General features: G+C 42.8%; 1 protein-coding gene across 4 annotated transcripts in view; it reads right to left on the reverse strand.

Moving 5' to 3' along the window:
• Nucleotides 1–19880, reverse strand: part of RAD18 (RAD18 E3 ubiquitin protein ligase) — a 57588-nt gene that overhangs the window by 24402 nt on the left and 13306 nt on the right. For all 4 annotated transcript variants that reach the window (XM_054216615.1, XM_054216614.1, XM_054216617.1 and 1 more), the window contains 6 exons: nt 18401–18756; nt 16146–16245; nt 12579–12763; nt 9091–9167; nt 8228–8288; nt 2225–2359 (listed from right to left, as the gene is read on the reverse strand). In XM_054216615.1, the coding sequence (XP_054072590.1) occupies nt 2225–2359; nt 8228–8288; nt 9091–9167; nt 12579–12763; nt 16146–16245; nt 18401–18756 (914 nt within the window). The remainder of the gene's footprint in view (nt 1–2224; nt 2360–8227; nt 8289–9090; nt 9168–12578; nt 12764–16145; nt 16246–18400; nt 18757–19880) is intronic.

The following is a 19880-nucleotide window of genomic DNA, read 5'->3' on the forward strand; positions in this document are numbered from 1 at the left end:
TAAATATCAGGAGCACATTTTTGTCTGTTGAAAACAACCGGCAGATAACAGTGAGTCAGTCGTCTAATTAATGACATATAACTCTGAAATTAATCAGTTAAAAATAGCAAAGGTCCTGTGCAATACGACAACCCAGAAGAGGTGTATGACAAATATTTAGCAAATTCTCATGATGCTCCCCCTTAGGCAAAGCAAAAACCTATGTTTAAAATTTATAAAAACATAAAGACCGGAAAACGAACATTTTAACTTAAAAGATGCAAAACGAGACAATGTAAATCAGGAAGGGAAGATTAAAACATCACCAAAAACAGAGTAAGATTTTCAGAGAGGTTTAAGTTACAGCAAACAACATTACAGTGGAGGGCAATGGGGGATACAAAGGGGTTGGGGTTTGTTTTTTTTTTTTTAAAAAAAAAAAGTACATTTGAATTCTGTAGAATGCCACTGCTTCCATGAGAATCCAAATAAAGGGTTAAGGAATGCATAGGAATGCATACAAGCCTTTGCTCTTAGCAGTTGTGCTTTCAAATGGCAAGTCATCAGCCCGCTGCTGGTCGTCTTCCTTTCACGTATTATCATTTCCAGTTTAATAAAAAGGTAATTGCTGTTAACAAGGAACACTGAGGAAACAGGCTTTAGGCATTTGTTCCTTCACCCATAAATCTTCTTCTTGATTTGTTTTTTCTAATGGCTTACAAACATTCAACCAGGTGCAGACATTTGATATAAAACGAGAAACTGAAATTTCAAAGATTATTGAATGCTCAGTGCACAAAAAGCCCCATGAATATTTTGCAGGTTTGTGAGAAGCAGACGAGGGGGTATCGGGTATTTCAGTCACCACGATACAGGTTGATACACCTGATATAACTTATTTTCTACCTGAGCACTCTTTTGGAAAAACTATATGGCTTTACTTCAGCTTCTCAGAGCACAAAGCTCCCCAGAGGCCAGGCACCCAGTACCTCACAGTAGTCGACCTCTCCAGGGAGCATCGCTAGAAATTAATATTTCAAAGTCTGTGATCCCATTATCTAATAACCCATTGCTTCTGTCTCTGCTACAGAAGAGGAACATCACCATAAATTACGTCAAACAAGATAAACTTTATCCTTGAGATTCCTTAATTTTTACCCTTCACATGGAAAGGATTATGCACTGCTTCAAGGCCTGCATGAAACGATAAGGATAAAATTCATACTATTATATTGGTATTTTCATTTATTTTTATTCTTAAGAACTCTGCTAGAAGAGACAGCCAAAGATTAATCCCATTCAGCTAAGGAAGAGCGGGGATTTGTGAAAGCTGATACAAACTACACTGCCATGTTTTCCCAAGGATACAGGCAACAGCACATCCAATTCTGGTCTATGGAATTCTCTCCAAAATTCAGTATGTTGAATTCATTAAAACTCCGCAGGTTATATTAGGTTGAGGAATCCTCTTCTAAATCACACATTCAAAGATATATGTACACTGACAAAGCAACGAGTAACATAAACCAAAGGAAGTCGCACAAGCCCACATGGAACAAGTTAAAAGCACACACGGGTATTTCTTGGATGCCGTGGGCAGTGAGGATAACAAACATATGCTGGATGCTGTTCCTAACTCATAAAGAACTGAGTAACTGCAGTTGTGCATTCCCACTTTTCACTATGTGAAGTATATAAACACAAAATGAAGTGAGTTAAAGGCAACATACTGTATAAACAGTCCTAAGGAAGCCAAAGTATTTTATTGTTTCAACTTCAGGACAAATAAACGCTTGTTCCAATCCACACAAACGTTCTGCAGTTCCCAATTACCGACTTCCCATCATATTGATAATACAGAAAAGCTGAAACCCAGCAATACCCACAATCACCTTCATTTCCAACTTGCAGATTGTCCGTGCCCACTCTCAGCAGCTGCAGTAGATTTGACTAGAAGCTGAGATCCCACTTCAACCAGGTAATTAAAATATGCACCCAAATCAAGCACATCTATACACAATCCACTAAAATTAAACAAATCATGTATTTATCATGGGTTGTGCTTATGTATCACACTAAAAATCAATGAGAGTCAATCTTTTTAGGGTCTGTTTGATTTTTGTGCCTGTTTTCCCCCGAAGGACTGTGGGAGAAGAACAATGGGAGGAAAGAACATTTCTTTGGGAATCCCCCACTCATTAGCGTGGATCGAAGAGTGGGACTACATGAAAACAACACTACTAACCTGTGGCCGCTGGCGATTCTTTGACAGTGACTTCTTCTTTGTTTTGAGCACTTTCTGTTTTCCTCTTACCACTTTTCTTCCACCGATTATTTACTTGATCCACCAAAAATTGAAATTCACTTCTGTGTTTGTTTCCTGCAATGCAAGAGTGCGTTACTGATCTCTGCCACCGGCCTCTTAAGCTATGCCATGGAAAGTGAAAAGGATGTGAACAGAAATAAACACAAAACACGGAACTAAAAACATTTTTGTTACAGCAGATGAAAACCAACTCATCACTGCAATATATTCCATATTCTATTAATGATCCAAACCTGTGTTTATGCTTTCACAGAGTTACCCAGTAGCCAAGAACACTTGCACGGAACTGTGTTTGTTTCTTCTTTGTATTATCTTTCTTTTCCCCCTAAACTTGTTCAGTATTGCAGTTACCATTGTGACAACATCTAATATTGTAGTCAGGGCACCAAGCCTGTCAGAGTTGAAGGAGCATCTGGACGATGCTCCTCCTCATACACTGCAGCTCCAGGTACCCTGCAAGGAACGCTCCGCTAGAGAGAAAAGTCTCACAACTATACTGTGAATTGCTTTAAAGTTACTTTGGGTTTTTCCCCCTGTTCCTGCAGTAAAGCAATGTCGAAAGCCTTTGTGTCATGCTTATTATCCTGTTTTGATTCAGGTCCGCTAAATCACAGTTAATTGCTCTTTAGCATTCTCTTTGCACTTCCAGTCACTTCGTATGTTTTAAGCAATCCTCTGGTATTCAGTCAAAGCAATGTTGGTTTTTAATCTAGATACTTCAAATTCTTTACTCAGAGGCTGGGAAAATACTCAGGATTACCTAACCCTCACTAGACACGAAGGGAACACTGTTGTTTTCCCTACAGAACACACCAACTTCTACTGAAACAGCGTATTTGAGTGCAGCTCCCCAGAGCTGGTACAGCCTGAAAGCCCATCAGCCCTACGCATGGCTTCATCCCGATGCGTTACAGCAAAGGAAGCAACTGGGGATTTCCTTTATTTGGAAGGACTTTCAACAAAATCACTCTGAGAAGCAGATTTGCGTGTATAACACACACCGGGGTGCACACGCAGTGCTGACAGCAAGGGCTGACTGATGACAGCAAAGCACATGTCCTGCTGAATTGGGTACTTGGGCATCAACTTCCAGCCCAGCTGAAACAAACAACTCCCTCATTACTTTTCTGGTTTGTTTCTTTGCTTTTGTTGTCTTTTTTCCAATCAGTCGCTGAATCACTTTCTTTCTCCTCCACAAGGTGGGGAGAGGCAGGAACAACCCGACCCTCCCGGCAGGCGCTCCCCGGGTTCCCCCCACCCGCAGCTCCCTGTCCCCCCCGCACTCCCCTGCGGCCCTACACCTTCTCCCCCTCCTGCTTCCCGCACCCCATCCCACCCAGCCCTGGCTCCCCCGCGCACAGCACTGACCCCCTCCCGCACCGCGACGCCTTCCCTCGGCGTCCTGCGCGGGCACCCCGGGGGACGGGGTAGTCCAGCGCCCCGAGAGGGACAGCCCTGGCCGAGCGCTGCAGGGGACACGGCGCGTTAAAATCAAGGCTCTACATCCCGCTGCAGTTGCGGGAAGGGGAAAAGCCAAGAGAAAATCCTATTGAGTTCTGCCCTGCAAAAAGAAGAGGATTTAAACCAACTCCCTCTCCCTGCGCAGCTGAAACCGCCACATAAGGTCAACAACTCCTTTAATAAAAAGAAAGTTCTTGTCCCAGCTGCTCGTGTTTGCGCCGCGACACATCCATTACATAATCGCTTTGGCGCTTCAGTTTTTCCAGTATTACTATTTTTTGTTGTTTTGTTTTATGGTGTAACTCCAAAGCTTTTCAAGTAAAAAAAGAAGCATCCTAGCACAGCAAGGCACTATCCAGAGAGCCTGTAAATCACCCCTGCGCTGAAACGACATACCATGCACATTTCATACAACTACAGGCATCTCAGTAATAAAACAATCGCAGATACAATTACAAATATTTAAAACACAAAACATAAATCAGTAAGCCTCTGACTAACGTTGCAAATTAAAAGATTTATAAAAAGAAAGAGCAACAGAATAAATGTTTTCTGAACACATGTATTTCTTTTCCTGTAAACGTTTTTCACTCTTTAACTAGAGGCCTGATCATGAAAAAAGCAGGACGAGGGTGACACGGGGCTGACGGTGTCACCGAGCTCCGCAGGAGCAGCAGGAGCTGCTGCAGGGGACAGTGTACTTAATTGCACCTCCCAGGCACAGCTCTGGCGGATGCTCAAGCAGAGTTCCAGCCAGCGTATAATCCAGCAAGCCAAAATATTAATTGCTATTTCAAAAACACTTCACACACCAAAAAAAAAAAAAAAAAAGGCAAAAAAAATACCAACAATGTAATTTGCAATTTACCAAGAGCATAGGAAATTGTAAAAATGATAAGAAGGAAAAAAAAAAAAAAACACACCAAGAAAAAAGGGTTTCATCACAGCTCTTTTATCTTGCTTTTCAGCAAGGCTACTACATAGCTCCAGTGTGTTGTGTGTTTCATATGAAATACAGAACAAAAAGTATATGGTTGGGTTTTTATTCAGAACTTATGCCAGAGTTAATTAATTCAGCTATGAATTAGGGACCTAGGGTGCAAATGTTAGACATTAAAAAGGAAAAAAAAAAAATCTTCATTGTGTAATAAAGCTTTTTAAAGTCCATCTGTGCTACAGTAAAAAAAAGGCATTTGATAAAAGTTCTTTTAGTCTCTAACTGTCCTCTAAATTTAATGTACAATTCTTTTTTCATGCTCATGATTTCTTCCCTATTGCTTTTGTAAGAAATAATTTGCTGACACTAGTTATCATTTGCCTCTTTGGTCATCACTTTTTATTAGTTTTAAAGCCATATGTTCCCATTTAAATATTTTTCTATTGTCTCTTTTTCCTCTCTTTTGTTTTTTTATATTTTAGATATTCAATTGAGCTGCCTGAGGCTAATTTATTCACTTGGTGATCTTGATAATTTTGAAACCATATCCTTTTAACAGTGTAAACTCAATAAAATACCTGGGTTTGGAAAATTGAGACGGCACTTATTATCTTCTTGTTCTAAAGTGCACACAGCAGAGGAAGAAAAGGAAGGACGGGCACCGCCAACCCCTGGGCACCGGCAGCAGCGCGGTGCTGGAAGGGCTGTTTCGCTCCCCATTCCCACAGCAGGACTGTCTGCAGGGCTGCAACACCAACACAACCAGGGATCCAGCTGCACGAGGAATTTGGGCACGTCCAACATTTAAAAGCAGCGAAGAGGGGTTTTGTACAGGAGGAGCTCCCCGGTGACAGCCCCGCACCCGAGCGGCACATCCCCTCGGCAGCCCCTTGCCTCCCGGGCTGCTCCACGCCAGCCCCACCACCCCCAGCGGGTCCAGGTCCACAGGGAGCAGGATCGGGATCGGGGCAGCCGCACTCCCGGCAGAGGCAAGCGCAGGCTCCATCCTGGGCACTGCTCTCTGCAGATGCAGCGCAGCACCCACTGCTACATACGGCGCAGTGCTCTGCTCCACGGGCCGCCGGCAGTCACCCAACTCGGGATTTGCTCTTCACACAGCTACTAAAGCCTTGTGGGGGACAACAGCCAGTTTGGGATTAATACTTTTTAAATTATTTTACTTCCCCCCCCCCCCCCGCATTGCATTGCTAGAGATTTCTGTGTGGCAAGAGAGTAACTATTAACCAGTTACTTGGAATTAGAGAAGCTTAAGATTCAAAACCACAAACAGTGTGTGTACACTTAAAAAAAAAAAAAAAAAAAAACATTCTCAGCAACAAAAAGCAAGGGAAAAACTTGCTAAAGATTTAGGCCCTTATTTAGCCTTCACAGAAACCCAACTAAAATCAACAAGGCTAAATCTAGCTGCATTATGGAATAATTTATATGCCTCAAGCAAGGCAAGGGAAGACAGGAAATATGACCATATTGCAGATTTAAATACACCCTTAACATAATCAGAACAAGTTGTCCCTTCGCTGCTCTGCTCCTCGGATGAAGGCAGACCAGTCCGATGCGCACTGACTCTCATTCTAGCCTGACATGGCTAACGAGCACGTCTGAGCGGGCAAGCAGAGCGCAGGTGAGGCAAAATGAGTGGGAAACAACAGGAAAGAATTTGTGAATAATAAAACACCACCAGGGAGCTAAGTACAAAGTAATGCTTTGTGTGTACAAACACACAAAGAAGGGTCAGGAAATCATCTGTAAAAAGCAGTTTACATTAGCCATTTCTTCACTAAATTACTACAGCAGGATGCAAGCCCTGCAATCTTCAACTCCCACAGGCGTGTGCGCTGCTAAACTAACCACAAAGGTGGTTAGATGGTTCCAGGGAGAGAGAAAACCCTGGTCCTGAGTTTAAGCACACAGTAAGGATAAACACAGTTTAAAATACTGTGCTTTCCCAGGGTCAAGTTAAGCAGGAATCAGTTCTCTGTTGGGGAAAAAAAAAAAACCAAACCCACAAAACAAACAACAAGCAAACCAAAAAAGACCACCCCACCCCCCCAAAGGAAAACCACCACAAAATTGTATCACTGAGCTATAGCTCTCGCTGCAATATTTTTCTTAATTTTTGTCTCTTCTTTCCCTTAAATATCTATTCCAGTTACACTTCTGAAACAAATGGTGTTACGCTGCCACGGCAGGAGCAGGTTTAATAACCAACACAGAGGGGACTCGGTGTAAAAAATGAAACAAACCGTAACAACAAAACCAGAAAAAAACCCACCCAGTTTGCACTGAATCCCAGTTGCCTGCATGGGGTGGGGGGGGGGAAGAGGTCAACCAAAGGAGCAGAGTATTCTTTTTCAAAGATCGCTTCAAAATGAGGGGGCTGGACCGGAGGGGAAGTGAAAAAGGATGCAGGGAGGAGACAGGAACGCGTGAGTGCTTGTGGAGAGGGGTATGAAGGACGGGAGCCAATGCGAGCAGCACCGTGAAACCCTGGATGATTCAAGAACCACAGTATACAAGTAAAATATAGAAAAAGCATTTTTGGCTGAGTTAAAACATACTTTTTAGCAGTAAGGGCCACTTTGACAACTGTAGAAGTCTAAAAAACACAGGGTTGAGAAAACATGCAGCCATAAAATATTTTAGAAATACCATATAAAATAGAAACTACATCGCTTGTTAGTTGCTTGCACATACAATGTACATGCTCTATGTATGTAATTTGCTTGCACATATAATACACACAGATTCACGTGCTGCAAGCCCAAGTTTAGAACTGGCAAAATAATTAACCAATTTACATGAACCTGAGTAATTCAGATTATTCTCACAGAATGTGCCAAAATATCTGGGGGCAAGGAAGGGTGAAATCTGTCAAGCAAAGCACAATCAGCTTCCCCCGCAGTCACAACTGCTCTTCTGTCCTTCAAAACTGGCACCATAAGAACTGCGGAAGAGCCTTATGCAGAGCGGGACACTGAAACAGGGCTCCCTGCCACGGGACAGCCAGCAGCCCGGGGGCTCGAGGGGACACGGCCAGCATGCATGGCAGCTCTGCGGGGGCTCGGGGAGGCCTTCCAGACAAGTTCTGCTCCTTAGTTCTGCCTTAGGGCTCCCAGCGAAACCGTGCAGCTGCGCATCACACATCCAGCGCGGGAGACAGAAAACCTCTACTTTGCTGTCCTTGATGTCCATCACAGATAGGAGGACCATCAGGAAGGTAAGTACAAAGCGCATGAACGGAGCTGTGCCAAGGAGGCCATCAGCTTCCATCTCCGTCTTATCCAGCCCTGGCATGAGTGTTGTCAAACGTCAGTACTGAACAGAGACTGAGTTTTGAAGAGGAAGTTTCAGCCCAAAGAAAGAACTTCAGTTTTGATTTATTAAATGGGTTGCAGGGGAAGCACACACGCATGAAAAGCACCACTTTTGTGTGTATATTTTGGAACAAAGGAAGAGAAGGCGAATTTAAAAGCAAAATGAAGCGAAACTCGCATATTACTTACGATAATCAGTGTGGATCTCATCTATTTCTTCCTCTGTCTGGTCCTTTGTGAAGGTCAAGCTCTACAGAAATCACACAGATGTTTATTTACAGAAACAAAAAGATGATAAAGTTGCATACTTTAAAACCAGAGACTTAAAACTGGAAGAAGAATCAGCTGTCTGCTTTTCCCCCCACCAGCTCTTGCCACCTCAGCCGCAGACAGTGATATATATTTAAAATATGTACAGCGACATAGGCAGTGTTAGGTTAATGGTTGGACTCGATGATCTTAAAGGTCCCTTCCGACCTCAACGATTCTATGATTCTGTACATGCTGTCTTGCTTTGCTTTCCCAAAATTAAGAGGGCTAAGCCAAGCCACCCCATGTAATACCCAGCATGTGTGGACCATAAACTATTTCCTAATGCTGTGCAACAAACATGCTCCAAAAGTCACAAAAGTATCATATGTCATGGGAAAAGAACAGGCACTATTGCTGATACGGAAGCAAGGAATTTGCTAGCTAAATCCTAGAGAATTCTAGGAAGCAAAATACTCCCCACACTGCCATGGAGGGTCAAAACCCTCCAATATGACCAAGGGGAACATTTCTCAAGAATTTTTATTGCAATCAAACAAAAAAAAAAATGCTCCTACTTAAATGGTTTGGGCATAGAAACAACAGCAGTGCAGGAAAAACTGCCCATGGCAAATGAGTGGCATGAGAAAATAGTGTTGATTTTAAGATGGTGTATGAGAATTCCAACACACAACCTGGGAATCTGGGAATTCCCATAATAAAGTGATAGACAAACATGTTCAGTGCCCTCTCGACAATTTCTCCTAGCCATCCCCCTCTGAGAGCAAAGATAATTAACTTACATTTTCACCGGTTTTGTTCATTTCAAGCTGAACCCGAATCTTCTCATTCTTTTCCAGCTCTTTAACAACCTCTGCAACTGTTTGAAAATACAGGAAAGGGAGCTGCTAAATGAAAAGATGTAACAGCATGATTTAAATTTAAATCACAAAGAGACAAACCAGCATTAGCTCTCCAACAGTGAAAACTCAGAGTCGGGCGAATCCACGTGGCATGGTTTTACACCAGTGAAGCGGTTGTTGGTGCAGAGGCAGCGCTCTGAGCGGCAGTGCCCGGGCTCGGCAGCCGCAGGCCTCGGCCGAGCTGCCCGCAGCTGGTCCCAGCCACCTCCCGGGACGTCACTCTCATTTCCTTCGTATTAAATTCATGGGAAAATATAGCCTTTTCCAATCATATTTGAATCTTTCTCTACCACACTATAGTGTTTCTGTGGCACGCAGGCATGTTTTTTTTATAAAAAGAGTTTCCATTTTATAATATAACTTTAAGTGGAAGATAAAAGAACGACATCTGCTGTTTCTCTTATTTTTACCTCCAAGGACGGCCTTCCAAGGCAACACAGAACTGTCTGCAGACTTACGGCCAAAACCCATAGTCCAAAGATGAATTACAACCTACTCCAGCAATTAGGTCAGACACCTCAAAAGCATAAGAACAGACATAGCTGTGTTTTGTTAACATTTAACTAAAACTACAGCTATGCAAGGCCCTGTAGGGTTTATTTTGACACTTTTACAAATCTGTTTCTACACTTAATCATTTTCACAGAGCTGCTAGGTATTTCTTAAAACAAACACTTTCACTAGACAGTACAGTAGCCAGAGAACAAAAGCTTATTAATCTGTGAAGGAATAAAACCTGTTCAAAACTGGTTTAAGCAAAATCCAGGAATTTGGCACCTCTGCTTCCTCAGAAGCTCAGCTCTGCAGCTTATGTAGTGACCTTAGGTTCACTGCTACCACCCAAAATGCATGTCTGCATCTTAAGTGTGTGAGTTTAATAATTCATCCTTTACAAATAGGGACTGAGCCAGAACTCAGTAAAAGTTTAGCTAGTCTGCCCTAAATAATGCAGAAGTACATCATGAAACCCTTCATCTAGCCAGCACGCATGAAGGTCGCAGACGCTTGGTGCTACCTCATCACCAGCGGCACGTGAAGGATTGCTCCAAGAGCCCAGTACCCACCACTGCGTGAAAGACTATAGGAGACCCGCCTGCTCCCACAGCGTCCGTTCTATCGCACCTCCAGTGGACACGGGGCTCCAGTCGAACCAGCACACTCCTCACACCAACAGCAGGGCCACCCCGGCCCCACCACCCTTCCTCTCCCCCCACCGCAGCTACCGCGGCTGCCAACAGCCCACAGTCACTGTGCTGCGAAACTGCTCCGCTCCTCCTCAGCCATGGGACACGGGCACACCTCCTCCACCTGCCGCCGCTTTACGGCTGCTGCTGGCAACTCACAGAGGGGCTTCGACAGCGTCTAATTACATTTCCAAGATTAACATAAATCATAGCCTGATTGAAACTCAGATACAAGTGCTGTTCTCACAGACTTAAACAACAAACCTCCTAAACTTCTATCATTGCTGAAGTCAAACACCATCTCAGTTCTGTGCGCTGGTTCCCATCCCAGAGACTTTCTGAAGTCCTAGAAAACAATTTTTGAAGGCATTTATGTTTATTTTCCAAAGTACTTAGGCACAAACTAAGCAGTGACACTTGGCACCTAAATCACTTGGGCACTTCACCTTCTGCTGGGGGTAAAAGGGGTGCAAGCGAGCGGCTGCGTGGTTCTAGTTGCCGGCTGGGTTTGAACAGCACCACCTTAGTCAACATCTTAAAATGGTTAAAGGAGCAAAATGAAAAAGCGAATAGTGTTGGCTACAAACTCGCTTTTCTCATACGCTTGCTCTCACAATCCAAGCCAAGAGCTGGCAAATGAAATCAAGATTTCAAAAAGCAGGAGCCTAAAGTTTGGCTGCTAAATTCAGATTTACAGTCCTCAGTGACGGACTTTATTTTTCAAAAAGCACCACATCTGGTGGTTCTGCCTGTTTAATAAAGGAGTTGAACACAGCCCTGCCCACTCCCTCGGTTCCCAACAGTCCCACTCCCAGCAGGACTGGTCCAAATAGTTTCTGAGCCCTTCAATACACACAAAACATTCAAAATTGTTAACAACTTCTGGAAGAAATGGCAATACTGTGCTTCAGGACTAAAGCCTCTCTGAACACATGGAATTAAAGAGCTCAAGCTGAGGGTGAGGAACAGCATTTCTCACCTCTCCATCTCTGAGGTGCCCAGAGCAGCTCTCGCCAGCAGCAGGACTGACCCCCGCTGCAGACCGGCAGGCAGCTCCAGCCCCAAACCAGTGCAGAAAATACAATACCAGCTATATCAGAGTTTCCAGGACACTGACAGCTTTGCAGCTCCCAGGAGAGTAATATCAGAACACGATCCTGTTAGAAATTCTGTTAAAAGGACTGTTTGCCTTAAGCTTCTAAGCAAATAAAAAAATAATATAACTATAAATCCAGTGTCTATCTCACCCACGCACGCCGGTGTGTTTGTGCTGTTACTCGTACCACTTGCAGAACTGAACGGCGAGATGACAAATGACACATCTTTAAAAAAAGATGCGTGTTTTCATCTTGTGTAAAATAGAATATAACAAGATGAGCTGGGACAATTCTCCCTCTAGCTCAATACATGCTATTCAAAATTTTAAAAAATGGCCACTCTGCCTGCAAAGCCTGGCAGCACAACCCCCCTCCGCTGCTCCCAGCTCCAACCCTGGCATTTCCAAGCATTAAGCCTGAGCACATGCAGCACCAGACTGCTGTTCAGAGGAGGTTTATACTGCACTCACGTTAGAGACTAAAACACGTTCTCCTTATCCCATACAGGTGTTTAGTGCTATAGTATACAGTCTGAGCTTAATTGTATAAAATTGCTGCCAAACACCTAAATTGATATAAACTGCAGCAAAACATTAACACTTTCTTATTAATTCATTCTACCCTTATCTATTATCTCCAAAAAGAAATTTAATTCTGAAATGAAATCCAATAAAAATATAAAAGTCTCAGTGCACAGAAGGAAGAGAACAAATTCCAAACAAAAGATAAATTAATAATCCATTCATTTGCTAAGAACCTCAGGTATTTCCAATTTTTTTAAGTAAAAGCCTTGGAGTCTAATTTGGAGACACTCATTATTTTTTCAGAACACGGTTAGTAAACCAAGAAGTATCAAAGAACTTCAACACATTCTTGCTGAATACTTCCAGATTATAGCAACACGTTTCTGGTTTTCCTTAAGTTTCCTTTTTTTACATTAATCTTGATTTGTATAAGATAAGTTCTTCCAGCTCCAGTTTTACCAAATATTCAAGCCAGCCTTATTCCTACCCTGAGAACTAAGAGAAGGAGAAACGCATACAAAGAGTTTGCGATGGTAACAGCTTTCCTAGAATTTCTAACTTACCCGATTTGGGATTTAGAGAATCACATTGAGCGTTATACATGTGCACAAATTCTTGGTGTCTTTTAATGAGCTGCTGCCGGGTCCCGTGGGTAGACAGTCCATGTTCCTTTAGTTTCTTCCTCAAATCACGATCAGAGAGCAAGTTGTAAACAACTTTAGACATAGGCTTCCTTTTGTGAGCAGAACTGCCAAAGGAAAATTAAACAAGCTTTTTTTAATAAATACTGCTATGAAAACCAAAGTACTTACATTTTTACAGGGCATTTCTGGGTAATAAATACTTGAAAGAATTATTTCAGTCATGACAGACACACAACCAATTACACAGGGTATCACAGATGCAACAGCAACAGCTCTAGGAAGCCAGAATACTTTTTCCATGTGCCACAAAGAATAATTCAAGTGTGCAGAAACCAATAGTCTAGTCTGGTCTTCTTTAGGAAAAGATGCAAACACGACTCGTGTGACAAGTACTGCAGCTCAGTTTGTAATACCTACAGCAAAGGCTTCAGAATCACATCAGCAAACACAGTATTATACATCTTCATTAGGATGAAGCCTACATTTGCTCTGAATTCAAAAGGAAGTTCACGTGAATTCAGATTGCTGAAACACAGGTTTTCGACCCAAGCACTGGCCATGTCTTACCTCAATGGGTTGGTGAAGTTTTAAGCCATTAAAACTGCAAGCCAAAACTTGCATTAGGAGATTTTTCAGCTTTGTGGAAAAATGACTTTGAGAAAGATCATAGAGTCATGGAATGGTTTGGGTGGGAAGGGACCTTAAAGCCCACCCAGTGCCACCCCCTGCCCTGGGCAGGGACACCTCCCACCACACACAGGCTGCTCCAAGCCCCGTCCAACCTGGCCTTGAACCCCTCCAGGGATGGGGCAGCCACAGCTTCTCTGGGCAACCTGGGCCAGGGGCTCACCACCCTCACAGCAGAGAATTTCTGCCTCAGATCTCATCTAAACCTCCCCTCTTCCAGTGTGAAACCATTCCCCATCATCCCATGGCTCCCCTCCCTGATCCAGAGTCCCTCCCCAGCTTTCCTGGAGCCCCTTTAGGGACTGGAAGGGGCTCCTAGGTCTACCCAGAGCCTCCTCTTCTCCAGGCTGAACCCCCCCAGCTCTCTCAGCCTGTCCTCCCAGCAGAGGGGCTCCAGCCCTCCCAGCATCTCCGTGGCCTCCTCTGGCCCCACTCCAACAGCTCCGTGTCCTTCTGCTGTTGGTGCCCAGAGCTGGAGGCAGCACTGCAGGGGGGTCTCCCCAGAGCAGAGGGGCAGAATCCCCCCCTCACCCTGCTGCCCACGCTGCTGGGGATGCAGCCCAGGCTGCGGGGGGTTTCTGGGCTGCCAGCGCACATTGCCAGCTCATGTTGAGCTTCTCATCCACCAGCACCCCCAGGTCTTTCTGCTCAGGGCTGCTCTCCAGCCATTCTCCACCCAGCCTGGATTTCTGCTTGGGATTGCCATGACCCAGGTGCAGGACCTCGCACTTGGCCTTGTTGAACTTCATGGGGTCGACACAGGCCCACCTCTCCAGCCTGCCCAGGTCCCTCTGGATGGCATGCCTTCCATACACAATACAGTCATATGTACCTGAAAGCAAATCTGTAGTTCCCATTTAACAGAAGGGTAGTTTGGCAACACACAAAGTGCCATTAAAAAGAATTAATAGTGCTCTCAGATGAATAACATCTAAAACCAAAATGTACTCCTTCACACCGCCTTATGTCAGAAGAATTCAACATTCCTGGCATAGCTAGGGAAAACATCTTAATTACAGGAAAACGCCATAGAAAATTCAAGTCGTACTACAATTTTTGTCATCTAAAATTAGCAGAACAGTTTCTTTTTGCACAAATTAGCTCAGTCTTCTCTACACCTCCTGGTGAAATACACGAGCCAACAAAAGTACTGCAATCCGTCTACTGCCTTGCTCGTCTTCAACTTAAATTATTTATTAGTTACAGAAGAACAGCATTTAGTTAGATGCTTTTCTTCCTGCAGCAAAATACAAGTTCAGCTGCACTGCTCTGAATTACGGAGAAGTTAACTTTCTGTTGTGAAAGCAAGAGACTTATTGGAAAACTGTATTCAGCACTTTCGACTTACTATGTTGAAAATAAATTTTAAAGTTTAAAAAAAAAAGCTTTCTATGTATTATAATTCACCAGCAGCACAACCCAGGAGAGCAATGACAGCTTTGCGAGCAGACAGCTACAGGAAAACAGTTCACAACAGTTTTGAATCATAATGTTGGTGTGGGTTTTTTTCCCATCCTTGAGAAATGCAGTGTTCTTTGTGAACATACGCTTACCTGTTGTAATTACTCCTGTGCAGGTTTGGGGGACTAAATTATCGGTTCCGCTGAAATACTGCTCAACTGTTAACATAGCATGCCATGTGCTCCTAATTTGGGAATAAAAAGAGCTAAAATTCCTTAGAGAAGAACTAGAGATGTGTTGTTACTGAAACCCAAACAACACTGCCATAAAATAAATACATTGCCAAAAAGCCAGCACTTCACAGACAATAGCCGGTCCCTAAGGAGAAGTATCTTGCATGATACTTTCTTAAGATCAAGCAGTCTAGATAAAATAAGCAAAGTTTAAAATTCTGTTAGGGACATGGGCTGGAGACCAAAGAAAGATCTGGCTTTTATTTTCATTCATTGAGAACAGAGAAAACACTAAAACCATCCCCAATAAAAATTAAAATGTAACATCGGATTTCAATATTAATTTACTATTTATTCATCTTCAAAGTCCTTTAGCTTACAGATTGCATTCTAAGCATGACTGGGCAAAAGAAGAGCTTTAACATAAAATTACTTTGTAATTGAAGGCTCAGAGGAACTGGAAATGCAAGCTTGCAGTAAAACCGCATGCAGAGAGTCCCTCACAGTTCTTAAATCTGATCAGTTAAAAACAATCATGGCCTAAATTTATGCTAGTAAGTAAAATAAACGGAAATTACACTTCTGATGTGAATGTGGCGACCGTGACGAATTCTAGGGTGGAGGCAAAATGTCAAAGGCATGCATTAATCTTATGGAAATTGAGATCTTAAAGAAACAACCTTGACTGTGGCAATTTGAAAAGAACCACAGCGAGCAGAGTAAGGTGCAATTTTTATTTTTCAACTTGACAGCCAGTGAAGAAATTGTCTTTTGGCCCATCTGGATTGGGGGAAGCAATTCATTCACCAAGTGAAAAATGGGAATAAGTGTTATCTGAATAGAATTTTAATGCTAGTGAGCAGAAATGTGACGAGAATAATGTACAGATTAAGTTTTACTCCCTGCGTTGAATTCTTTAAAACATTGTCCAGTGTTTTCTTGCCACTAAAAGCCAACAAGTAATTCTGCTGGCAATCCACTTACTTTCTTGAGAGGGGAACATCACCGTTATCGTATTTATACAGTGATTTTAGAGGAATCTATACAGCAGGTAACCAAGAAACAAACAATCCACTGTATTATAACCCATCAACTTATAGTTCTTATTTCAGCAGTGCAGAAAAATGGCTACATGCATATAGAAGTTCTCAAAGTTGTTTCTTACCTTCTGAGGCTGTCCTTCTTCTCATCTCTGGTCAAGCAGCTATCCAGATGTTTGTTTATATATTGCTCTGGAATAGCAACCTCACAAACAGGACAATCCACTGAAAAGCAAGGGAGAAGGAATTCACTAGCATGTATATTGCAGCAAAGAGCAAATGTTTTCATCTGAAACAGTAACTGTTGATTGAAGAAAATGAAAATCCAGAATTTCACTTTTTTTTTTTTTTAAAACATCTGGCATGTCTATCCATAATCTTCATTTTCCATTTCCATTTTCATTCCAGAACATTTATTTCCCTCTCTATGTAATATCAGAATGGTTCTCATCTTCCCCGCATCAGATGGAATGAGATCTCTAATAAAAACCTGGAATAACATACATACTACACAGAAACCTAGGGGCTAATATAAACATAAGCATATTTCCATGCTAATGGCTTTCACTTTTGCAGTATTTCACTGCTAAATAAAGGAAGCTGCTTCATTTTGGTAAAACAGTATAGCACAAACTTTATTCCTATGAACATAATGTTCCCAGTCTCGGGCTCTCAAGAGGCCTGTGAATGCACGCGCTAACCCTGCCACACAGGGATCCTACGCCCCAGCCATGCCTATACTCATCGCTTAGTACAGATAACCAGATCGCGTGACGTGGGCTCAGAGGCTCACAAATGCCCCACAGCGCGGTCCCACTCAACTCAGAATTCTTCCTGCATCGTATTTGCAAGAAGTACCTATAAACATTACCTGTAGAGACAGTCGAAAAACACAGACTGAAAATATTTGTCTTTAGCAATCACATTATGTCAAAAACTAAAGGCTAACTTTAAAGGAACAGTATGAGAAAGCGATTCTTTAACTGACATGCTCTGTATTAGTATGAAGGAAGTCCGCTTTCATTTAAAAGACAAAACAAAAAAGAACCTACGAAAAACTCTGTGAAATGTTGTGGGAATTGAAGGAGTTATCTGGTAACACTGCTTTGCAGTTCCTGACTCCCATGACATCATATTCCAGTCAAAGGTTAAAAAAAAAAAAAGTTGGGACCATAACATAACACAATAGTTCTGAGCAGTCTATTATTGTATTTGAAGTTAACATTTTAATTCTTAACACAGGAACAAATAATACTCGCTAAACCCACTTCAGCACTGCCTCATTTCAAGTCTTTCTTTTATACTGTTTGACCAACTACTTTGCATTTGTGGAAATAATTTCAATGTGATGCATGCCTGAGGATTTAAAAAGGTCATAAAATGGTAAGCAAGTGAAAAATTCATTTGCTCAAGAATAAATGAGTGCTAAAATTTCATATGAGTTTTAAATTACTAACGTGAGCAAGTTTTATGCATCAGACTAAGAAATGTAACTTCTGGCTAAGTTGATGCCATTTTCCTGTGGCAACTTTTCTGGCTGTATTACATCTTTAAGCAGTATTTACCCAGCTAATGAACAAATAAGAACTTCAGAGTTCCAGCTGAATAAACTGTTAATCAAAAGAACAGATAAATATGAACTAGTAAGAATCAGTGCTGGACTGATTCTACAGTGTTGTACCGTCTTTTATTTTAATTTCGGCTTTTAATTGGGTCAACAGGATGGCTGCTACCATGTCAAAACTAAGAGGATTCTGTCACTTTATTGTAGTTGATTAGTATAAATGGGCATTTTCATGCTTCAAAATAAATTAATTATAACACTGTAGAGTTACAGAGGAATAAAGCAGATTACTTTCTTCTGGAGAGGAAGGAATATTAACAAAACTGAAACCATGATCATTTTGATGGTGGGTGCACCCCTCAAATAACAAACGCATTATAAAATACCTTGCTTCTGATTAGTTAAGGATATGAGAGCAGAATGAATGTCGATGTTGTCTGTCTAGTCATTAAGGGGAAGGAGAAGAGAGAATGATTTCATTTTTTACTGAGTAAGCCTGTTGTGCAACTATTGTTTTTCAGAGTTGTTACTCAAAGCAAAGGAATCTGTAAGTGCTGAACTCCATTTAATTACCTGGCATCAGCCCAGGCTTCCTCATCAAGCATACGCTTGTAACAGAGCCGTCCCACCAAAGCAGTATCTGAATGAAGCGTTGCCCAGTTCAGTGGGAAGCAGCTGAACGTGCCAATGCCGATCAGAACCACGCAGAGAAATGAGAGGAGTGCCACGTACTGAAGGGACTCTAATGCACACAGCCAACCACAGCCACGGACTTGGGGAAGAGAACAGGACAAAACCAAAAATTAAGCATCTCACCTTTCTTGACTCCTTTTACCACAGACGTAGAAGGCTTTTCATGAGTTTTGGTGCACTCGGGACTCTCTTGTGATCCCACTTCACTCTCTTTACCATCAACCTCTGCAGAACTGCTGTAAAGGTTATGGTGTTCCTCAGTTTTGAAAATCTTCGCATCTGTTCCTGCCAGGCCGTCTGCCTTTGTTGAGGTGCAAACTTTTTCCTTTTTCAAGAATCTGTCAATCATTGGCACCTCTTCTTTTAAAACTGGACAAGAAACAGGACTCCTACTGTGGCTTTTGCCAGCTGAGTGCCTGCTACCGGCCAATGGAGATGAAATCCGTGGAGCATCTGAGACCAGCTGGAAGAGCTGTTGTCTAGAAGCATCCAGAAGACAACATGCAGTTAGGTACACTGGACAGTATTAGCTTGTTCTTTGAAAAGAAACCAGAATGAAAACAGATCGAGCTTTTTCTCCATTCTGTCCTCCCTCTCCTCCTCGCTTGCACGCAGTGCTTGAGGAGCTCACACCACCCAGGAGCACAACCCCTGAGCCTCACCACGCTCTACAGCATCTTTCTCATCTTCAAACAAAATAAATTACATTTTGCAAGTGTAATAAAACGCCTCCGAGAACATCAGACGGAACAGAGTAAAGAACAAAAGGTTTTCCCCCTTACTTGAAGATGGTAGGGGACCATTTTCAAGCCAGAGTACTTCAATCACTGTGTCATAGAGCTGTGACAGAGGCTCCTGAAAGCAAAGAGCTTCGCAGAAAGCGCTGCCATGTTCCTCCTGTCCCTCCTCACCATGGGTCTCCTCAGCACAGCTGCTCACTGCCACTCAGCTGGAGAGAACCCCACCAGGAGATACCCACCAGGAGATACCCACATGCTCGTCAGCTCTTGAGATTTAGTGTCAGGTAACCTGAACGATTTCAGTCACCTTCCATCAATGATCAGCCAAAGAGCACAAACCCTCCATTCTTTTCTCATCTAAATTAAGGGGAAAACATAACCGCCCTCAAGAACAGCCCCCTTCAGTCTCCACTGGAACACTTACCACCCAGCTGTGCGTGCTTTAACCCCACCCCGTACTCCCTACCATCCGCAGCAACAGCAAACGTTAAGATGCGAGTTAAACAGAAGTCTCTCTTCAAAGCAATAAACTTGCATTTTATCGGTAGGAACACAGTAGCAGCAGAAGGTTCATTCTCCTGCCTGTCTCATTAGTACTTTTAGCTTCGAGCTAATATGAAGAATATATTATAAAGTCACAGTTGTTCTGCTCGGGCAATGGCTTAAGATCTTAGAGACATGTTTTATTCCTACCCTCACCCCAGGGGTTTTTGCAGAACCCTGTTTATTTTACCACGTATTTTACACAGATCGATCTAAGATAAATTAAGCCAGAGGCTGCATTCTTGGCAGGGAGATTGCATAGCGACACAGCGGCTAGCCTGCCCGCATACCTCGTGGTTCGCTTTCACGCCTGCGTCACT

Source organism: Rissa tridactyla, chromosome 10 (assembly GCF_028500815.1).
Source record: "Rissa tridactyla isolate bRisTri1 chromosome 10, bRisTri1.patW.cur.20221130, whole genome shotgun sequence".
Taxonomy (NCBI): Eukaryota; Metazoa; Chordata; class Aves; order Charadriiformes; family Laridae; genus Rissa; species Rissa tridactyla.